Here is a 9,238-nt window from a genome sequence, read left to right as displayed (position 1 = left end):
CCCCGCCGCCCCCCCGCTGCCCGCGGGCCCCTCAGGGCGGGCAGCACCCAGCCCCTCGGCGAACCGAGAGCGGCTGAAGAAGCTGCTGGAGAACGCTGCTCGCAGTAATGAATGCTGCGGGGTAGGAGCTCCCCAAAAGCTGCGCTGCAGGGCCGCTTCTTCTGGTTTATGGCTGGCTGGAGCGGAGACTGCTGCTCTCACCCTGCGTGAGAGGGGAGTCTCTGCCGCTGCAGCGAGGCGCTCTGCAGGTTTGTCTCACCCTTTGATAGGGAGAACAGAGGAGGAGTTCTCCTCGTTAGGCTGCTGAGACATGGGACAAGAACTTACCCTCAAGGGAGAGGCGTTGTTTACTCCAGAAACTGTGTTTACTCTGAGCGGGAAAAAAAAAAGTCAAGACTAACTCATTTCCCCCCCTTCCCCGTTCTCAGTGATCCCTTATAGGTCAGTGATAATTCCCATCAAAAAACTAAGCAACGCAATAACCACATCAAACCCATGGATTTGTGTGTCGGGAGAACTAGGAGATACAGGCGTAATGCAGATTCCTAAAAACCACCTAGAAATGACATTTGAGGTGAGTACATGCTCTTTACATTTTACTTTTCAATTCAAAACATGCTTCCAAATAAACATTAATTTGGTGAGGGTTTATTGTCTTAAGATCACAGCATTTCAGATTCTGTCCAGGTGTTCAAGGTCTCTGTACATTCAAAATCGGGGAAATAATGCTGCCTGCCCCTCCTGTGCTAGATGAAAGTTTCCTGTGAGCACGTACCGCTTTTAACCATAGGCTCCACTGCTGTCCCTGTCCCAGCCCAGGGCTCCTCTTTTCTCACCTAGCCAATCTATTTCCACATCTCATTCCCTTCCACATCCCCTTGCCAGCTATCCCAATTTTCTCTTTCAGAGCTCATTTCTGACTCCTCACTTCCCTTCCTAGTTTCTTTTCCCTTCTTTCAATTTGTCTTCCCACTTACCACCACCGGGGTCCCAAATTTCTTCTCCTCTTTCTTCTGGCCAGTCCCAAATTTCTTCTCCTCCCACTCCAGCTCCTTGTCCAACACTGCTTTCCTTCCAACCAGCCAGTCTAACTCCTGTGTTCTTCGACTTCCCAGCTTCATGTGCTACCCCCGGCAAACCACAGAGCCACCATCGGGCTCTTTTCTCCGTGTTTGCTGTCATTTTCTCTTTGCATTTGACTACCCGGCGTTCCCACCCATCAGTTACAGGTTGGCTTGGTGCCACCCCAAAGCAGCTGGTAGTGAAAATTGCAGGGAAAGCCCCGTCAGGCTCCTATAGCTCCAGGCTATACCATACCCAGTAAGGAGTGATTTCGCAGGAAAATCTGCTGCTGAAATTAAAGTTGCATCCATTGACCATGCGCAGACTGATCTTCAACAACAATAGTCAGAAAAAACCTCTTGCCAAATATAGGTAGATTTTGACAGAGAGAGGATATTTTCATGATACAATGGCAGCATCTTATTCAGATATTAGTATTTTGTAGAAAAGATCTGCAGGCTTCTAACGAGCAAAACAACATATTTAGACATTTCCAAGGACCATACTAACACTGCTCTGGAATATTCCTTTGGCTGAAGCTTTCCTAAAATATCAGCTTGGGTAGCCATTTCCATTTCCACTATGGAAAATGTCAGCCCAAGCTGCTTGTTTGGATGTAGCTTGTTTTCTTCCTGCCTTGATGAGATAGCTGGCACGTATATCCACACAAAGATATCACAGCTCTTGTGTTATTTTCTGCAAGGGATAATCATAGAATCATAGAATAGTTTGGGTTGGAAGGGACCTCTAAAGGTCATCTAGTCCAACCCCCCTGCCCTGGGCAGGGACACTTTCAACTAGATCAGGTTGCTCAGAGCCCCGTCCAACCTGACCTTGAATGTTTCCAGGGATGGGGCATCCACCTCCTCTCTGGGCAACCTGTGCCAGTGTTTCACCACCCTCAGCATAAAAAATTTCTTCCTTATATCTAGCCTAAATCTACCCCCCTTTAGTTTAAAGCCATTCCCCCTTGTCCTGTCGCAACAGGCCCTGCTAAAAAGTTTGCCGCCATTAGAAGCAATGAAAACCAAGGTCTTGCAATGGAAGTGTTTAGGTGACGTTAATAGATGTTGCTGCCAGCCTCACCTACAGTTACATATTGCACTGGAATTCACAGTCCCTTTTTTCCCTTGTTCTGTCTCTTTGCGACGTTAAGAGTCTCATGTTAGTGATTTTTGTCTTGCCCAACAATAAGCAAATCAATCTTTGAAAATAATAAAGGATCTAGGGACTGCTTCATAGTGTAGAGTGAGTCAGCTGAAGGTCAGTATGCTCAAAATGCATTTTTTAAAAGCTGTTTGTACTGAAGATCAATTTCTTCTACAAAAGCACACCTTTTTATCACCTTAGATGAGAAATTTTTAATTAACACTTCTCAGAACTATTCAGAGTGAGCGCTCATGACAAAGAATGTCATCTCTTTACATGCTTTTAATAGTTTTATTTCAAGGTATTTCTTTTCTCTTGTGTTAAAATAATTATTCTGCTTTTCAAAACGTTCTGCATGTTTGGTTGAAAATACTTGCTGTATAAATCAAAGGAAACTGAATAAAAACATACATTTGAGACTGTATGTGTGCATGTGGTGGGGGTGTGTGTTGTCTGTTATTTTTTAAATTAAGTAAAAACTGTTATTCATTTCAGTGCCAGAATTTAGGGAAGCTGACGACCGTTCAGATTGGTCATGACAACTCAGGGCTACTAGCCAAGTGGCTGGTTGATTGTGTCATGGTCAGAAATGAAATAACAGGACACACGTACAAGTAAGCAACAAGTTCTAATTTTCTTTGTCTGAAATTCCTACTTGTTAAATCTAGGGAAAGCAAGAAGGCATTCGTCTTCTCTTCAGTTGATGGAGCACCGTGGGCTGATTTGGGTACCCGATAGGGTTGGGTTGGTCTCCCCTACCCCTGGTTCTCTCATTTCAGAAGCCCTAGTTGAAGTCAAATAATCTGATAAATATTAAATGAGACTTGAATGTAGGGTTTTCTTTGCATCTCTCTGAGACAGGACAGACAGTATGGATACTTTTGAAGTGATTCATATGTTTGTGTCTAATAATTAAATCTCTTGATTTAAAGTAGTGTGGTAAAATTGTGCACAAATGAACTCTTTAAACCCCCAAGAGCTGGAATGATAGTTTAGGGCAAATCTCTGGTTTCTTTTTCTTTTAAAAAATATTCAAATGTCTAAGTACTGTAACAAATGTACAGAAACTCAGATTACGAGAAAATAAAAGGTTTTGATGATTTCCTAATCTTCTATGGAGTACATACCTCTTGTGTTGAAATGATCTCCTAACTCATCGTTGGTTTTACGAAACATCTGGCTAAGCAAACTTTTTCTTTTCCCTAAATGTGGACTTGGAAAACTATAATTCAGAGAGGTGAGCTCCAGAGCTCAAGGTTGGTCGCAGCGTTTGGGGGAAAGTAGGAGGAAATGGGGTACAGGGACTGGGGGTATGGACAGGTGCATGGATTTCATCAGGACTGTGGATAGGGTCAGAAAGTACAGCAATAAAATGTGAGGTGAGGTTTGAGTATGAGGAGATGTCACAGCTTCAGCTGGGTGGGAACTCTGTGTGAGGATTTAATTGTTAATCATCACAATATTTTTAAAGGCTGAATATCAGTTGTGGTTGCAAGTGAAAAATAACCTGGCAGAAATCAAGATGTGGCCCATGAACTATGTGTATAACGCTTTCTGTTGTCCTGTGCTTTCATGCAAGCTTTGCATATTTCCCTTTTCCTAAGGATGGAGGTGAATGTAGTTTCCTGGTTTGGTCCTATCAGTTGTGGTGCAGGGGATGCTGCCCGCTGAGTTCTCTTTTGTGAAAAGTTTCTGGCTACAGAGTATTCCCTGCCCGTTAGCAGTGTTTATGAGTGCTAGCTGTCCCTCTAACTTTGAGATCAAGCTGGACTACCTGTGTGGCTGACCTGTGCTTGTGCTGGCTGCATGGCAGGTTTCCCTGCGGGCGATGGCTGGGAAAGGGCGTTGACGATGGCAGTTTGGAGCGAATACTCATTGGAGAGCTGGTGTCCTCCACGTCTGACGAAGAGCTGGGAAAGCAGTGCCGTACCCCACCCCAGCAGAAATCTCCTACCACGGCTCGACGACTGAGCATCACTTCCCTCACAGGGAAGAACACCAGTAAGTCCTTTCCTTTCTCCCCAGGGCCCTAGAGAAGGGGGCAGCAACTGCTGAGAAATAAAGCTCATGTGAACAGGAGAGCTCATACTGAAGCAAGGCTTAGTGCAGAGGAACAGCTGCGAGCTGATGAGTTTTTCCTGCCCCGGTTTGTGTGTCTGCAGCTTGCTCTGTGACTGTACATGTTGTCTCTTTCAATGTTCCCATTTGACAGTTGAGAGATGATAATCTCCTTCCTTGGAACATGGAGATATGAGATGAGGGAGGAGGAGGCAGCAGAATTTGCAGTAGCTGATGCTGCTCAGCTTCCTGGCTCACTTTGCAGTCAGCGGGAAGACAGTCCTCTCCGAAGGGTAGTTCAGAGCCTGATGTGGATGCTGTGAACTGCCTTCTGGAGGAGCACATCTCCAGAGGGACCCTGCGGGACATCAACTTCACGTCCCTAAAATTAGCTTTTATGAGTAACTGCACCTGGCTACAATAGGGCATGGGACTGTAAGGGCCACATGAGGCATTCTCCGCTAAAGCACACAGATGAGCACAGTGTAGATCCTGTTCATAAATCTGTCCAGCTCCTGTAAAATTAGAGGACATGACTGTTGAAATGTCAAGCAAGGAAAGATTAGCCTCCAAGAGTAATGCCGCATTTAAAAACCACCACAGGACCACTGCAGCTCTTCACATGTGTGAGTCCATGTTAGCTGGAGGAGTGGGCACCAGAACCACTTGCAGAGCATTTCCTTAGGTCTGAGAACACTAAGGCCCAATAATTCATTTGTCTTGTGAGCTACGTGTGGCTCTGTGTTAGACCTGCCAAAGACTGTGGAGGTCATCATGTACTAAAATGACACTGAATTACTCCATGCTTCCAAAACAGTTGTAGGACAAGCTAATAGCAACATACCTATGTCTGAAAAACTAGAAAGGACTCATAGAAGAACCAGGAAAACAGTTGAGGTCTGGAAAACATCTGCTTAAAATGAAGTTTTAAAAGTTCAGTCTGTTTTAATCAGAAAGTGAATGAGGGACTGGATAATTTTCTGCAGATACCTGCATAGGAAGATGAGATGGTAGCAGGTGGAGGCATAGCACGATTCAGTAAGAGAGGCATACAGCTGAATGGCATACAGATTCAGAGCAGAAACATGGCATACGTTTTAACACAGAAGATAACTTACTCTTGGAACCATTAATAAGGAATATTCACTGCCTGTGGCCCCTCACACTGGTACAATGACTAGACATGTGCCTAAAATAGATACTTGTTTTGGCTCAGTAAAACATTGTGGGTTCAAGTCAGGAATTAATGAGTGCTGGGTTTTCTGGCCTCTGTCACGTAGAACTGAGTCAAATGACTGGGCTACAACCTTTCGGCCCATGTCTTTTCGTGTGAGGGTTGCTGTTCTCTGTGTGATAAGCAAGATGTGATTAACTCAAATAAAATATTTATCAAGCCAGATCCATGGGTTGTGCATTTTTAAGTAGGGCAATTTATTTGACTATTCCAGGGTTGCTCGTCAGTTGCTTGTAATTAAGGCTCAGGTTTACCCAAGACAAATGATTGCCTGAACTCTGTTAAAGATACAGAATAATTCCTGCAGTTCAAGCTATGTCATCGTGAGAATTTGATGAATGTTTTAAAGTTGGTATCTTCAGCTAGTATGCTCTCCATCATTTCACAGAGCCTAATGCGGGACAGATCCAAGAGGGAATCGGGGAAGCCGTGAACAATATTGTGAAACACTTTCACAAGCCAGAGAAAGAGGTACTTCCTACTTTTCATTACTTGCCTTGTATCTATAATGCATGCAAATATTTTTATAAACAGAAATGGAACTGAAGGACCAGTAGAGACTGTTAACCTTTAGATTTGAAGCCTCTGGCATACAAACAAGGCAAGCTGTACTTACAGACTCTTACTTTCCCACAGAGAGGAAGCCTTACCATTCTGTTGTGTGGAGAAAACGGTCTGGTCGCAGCACTGGAGCAGGTCTTCCACCATGGATTCAAATCAGCTCGCATTTTTCATAAGAATGTCTTCATCTGGGATTTTATAGGTAAGCTGGTACGTGATTTGGAGGCAGAAGGAGAAGAAAGATTAGGGCAAAATGACTACTCAGACGCAGACCTCGGATTCTCATCAGCTAGGGTGCCATTTGTTCCTGCCTAGCACCTGCTCCAGGTTGCTTAAAGTCAATGAGAAACAAGATGGAAGATGAGAAATACTAAACTCTATATAAAGGCTGAGTGTGAATCTGTGCAGAAATTTAAGAGCACTTCAAATTCTAGTCGTTTATTCATAGATGAACGTTCAAACAGCTGCTTTTCTACCCAGAAAGAAGGTAGGCTGGAGGTTGGGGTAAAGTAGCAATTGATGTTACAGGGAGAGTTGGGAAAGGGCAGGGAGCGAAAGGTTTAGATTTCTAGTTGTTTATGAGAACTCTCCTAATCACTGCACTGGTCTTCTGGTGATGTTTATCTGTAGGCCTATGTTGCGGTAACTTAACACGTACTTAGTCCCTTAAAACATGCTCACAAGTTGAGATACTTAGCCTGAGGGTAAGTGCTTACTCAGAAAAGGTGAAAAATCAAAGCTGATGGTATCACTTACAATGAAACCATTGATAGGTACTCTGGTGTGGCTCCTTGATGTTACCTAACTGTATTAGACATCAACCAGCCTGCTGACCACTGCTATGTAGCAAAGGTGGCGATCACCACCTACCTATGGTCTTCAGAGTGAGGAATCCATATATAAACAGTGAAATGGCTCTCAGCAGGTTGGTTTTTTAAGGATTCCATTGTGTAATTCTGTGTCACAATGAAGTACTTCTGCTCACTGGGTTCTGATTTTCTCCCTACCACAGAGAAAGCTGTTGCTTATTTTGAAACCAGTGATCAGATTGGAGACAATGAGGAGGCCCTTTTGCTTCAGAGGTCTTCATGCAAAACCTTCTGTCATTATGTGAATGCCATCAATACAGCTCCAAGGAACATTGGAAAGGACGGCAAATTCCAAATTCTGGTTTGCCTGGGGACGAGGTACCTAACTGCTCTTCGTTATGTGTGTCCTCTTGCATTAGACTAGAAGAATATTTTTACACCGTTGTTTTTACCTTCAGTTTTCCATTTTAAGACATCTCGTACCTATTATCCTATTTTAGGCAGCTTTAATACTACATGAAAAATTGGAGCAAAGAAGCAGTAATGATACATGGCTAGTGTCTAAACTGCTAAAAATGTTTTGAGCTCTTTTATAACTGTTAGCTTGACAGTCATAGGTATGAAATCTGTCTTTAAATTGTATTTTTGATGAAGTGCTGGCTTTGGGAATGCAGAGTCCCTTTGCAAGAGCTGGTGTATTTCTAAATCCTCATTGAATCACTTTGCCTATGAAAATGGGATGTCTGTTATAATTTTGACAGACCTATTCTAGATGAATCTTTCTTTCCTAATAGGATGCTTTCTGCTTGCACTTGGGGAGGGGCGAAGGGGGGGGCTTAGTTGTATTTTGGAGGGTGGAAGTTGGTATGTCTAGAAATAAGTACCATTTTCATCTTGTCTGTCTGGATACATGGAAAACCAGTTGGAAAACAGTCTATTGGTTTTTCCTGAGTTTTACTTTCCCTGTTCCTGATCTGAAAAAGTTGCTGAATTCTTCCAAAGTCAATTGTCCAGTTCTGCTGATATCTTTCCATCTTCATTCCTACAGTATGTTCAGTTACCTGTATTTTACTAACAAAATCAAGGGTTATGGTTACACGGGAAACTTTTATGTGCAAACAACATGCATTGCCTGCAAAAAGAGACTGCGTGGTTTTGGTTGTGTTCTTGGAGAAGAATTTCCGTTTGAGATCTGTTGTACTTGGTGCTAAAATAATTCCTTTCATCCCCTTTGCAGGGACCACTTGCTCTCTCAGTGGATCCCGTTGCTGGCAGAGTGCCCGCCCATTACAAGGATGTATGAGGAGAACGCTCTCCTACGGGACCGCATGACTGTCAACTCCCTTATCCGAGTCCTACAGACACTGCAAGATTTCAACATCATCCTAGAAGGATCGCTCATTAAAGGAGTGGATGTTTAGCATGGCTTTGCTGAGAACTTCATTATTCCTTTCCCAAGCAAGCAAACCACAACTGGAGATCTGTCAGGACTTGAACGCAATGGTAGTGCACCACTGTAAGGCAAAGCTGCCGGTTGACGCGGGAGTGGGAAGCCCAGTTTGTGCCCAATGGGGACTGTCCTCTAAAGCTGCAGAAAGCTGAGATGCAGTATTGTAGTTTATTTGAAACAGAAATTTAGTATAAAATAGAGTATTTTCATGTGTTAGATGTGTGTAAATATGCTATCTTCTTTAAGAAATTATATTACTCTAAGAAATTTTTCTTAGACTGAATGTTCTTGTTCTGACTATGAGTAGCTTAAACCCAGGGGAAGGACTGGGGGGAGGGAAGGACGGAGGTGGGAACGGATGCCGCTGCTTGCTTGCAAGGAAGAAGCCAATCAATGTGTAAATACAGTGCAAACTCAGCAGGGCTTTTTTCAGGTATTGCAAATTAATACAGCAAATATCCTTATGTAGCCATTGTGATTGTCTCACTCTTGGAAATGTTGTAAGCATATGCTGTTTTACCCTACTGTACGTGGTCTCTCTTAGTTTTTTGTTTGTTCAAAGACTCAACCCTTTCCATGCACGGAAGTTGTGAGTCGTCATTTTTTTTCTGTAAGGTCTTTTGTGTCACTTCTGTTGATCTCCAAAAGGGGAGACAAGTGTTGAAATGCTTAAACACTGGAGGGGAGGACTGCTGTCAGCCTCGGAGCCTGAGAGTGTGAGAGACCTGTTTAAGCGGCGCTGCTGCAGCCTGAGATGGGGAATGATGGCTTGCTTGACTTGCTTGGTGTGTCCCTTGCCTGTCTAGGTGTTCTGATGATTCCCCCTCACCCTCAGCCAGTTTGTGTTGTGGATGACTTTTTTTTTCCCCATGCTGAAGAATTTGGTTCATACCAAATTCTTGCTGTACTTGAGAA

The 9,238-nt window shown here is 43.6% G+C and overlaps 1 protein-coding gene across 1 annotated transcript in view; it reads left to right on the top strand.

Moving 5' to 3' along the window:
* DENND5B (DENN domain containing 5B) overlaps nucleotides 1–8,721 on the top strand; it is a 63,972-nt gene extending 55,251 nt beyond the window's left edge. Inside the window, exons 15-21 of the mRNA XM_009288399.2 lie at nucleotides 429–574; nucleotides 2,707–2,825; nucleotides 4,025–4,212; nucleotides 5,892–5,974; nucleotides 6,140–6,266; nucleotides 7,077–7,251; nucleotides 8,111–8,721. Coding sequence (XP_009286674.1) covers nucleotides 429–574; nucleotides 2,707–2,825; nucleotides 4,025–4,212; nucleotides 5,892–5,974; nucleotides 6,140–6,266; nucleotides 7,077–7,251; nucleotides 8,111–8,294 — 1,022 coding nt within the window. The 3' untranslated portion in view covers nucleotides 8,295–8,721. The remainder of the gene's footprint in view (nucleotides 1–428; nucleotides 575–2,706; nucleotides 2,826–4,024; nucleotides 4,213–5,891; nucleotides 5,975–6,139; nucleotides 6,267–7,076; nucleotides 7,252–8,110) is intronic.
* Nucleotides 8,722–9,238: the final 517 nt, after the last annotated feature.

The sequence above is a fragment of the Aptenodytes forsteri genome, unplaced genomic scaffold (genome assembly GCF_000699145.1).
Source record: "Aptenodytes forsteri isolate BGI_AS27 unplaced genomic scaffold, ASM69914v1 Scaffold56, whole genome shotgun sequence".
NCBI classification, from domain to species: Eukaryota; Metazoa; Chordata; class Aves; order Sphenisciformes; family Spheniscidae; genus Aptenodytes; species Aptenodytes forsteri.
This window is presented reverse-complemented; position numbering and strand designations above follow the sequence as displayed.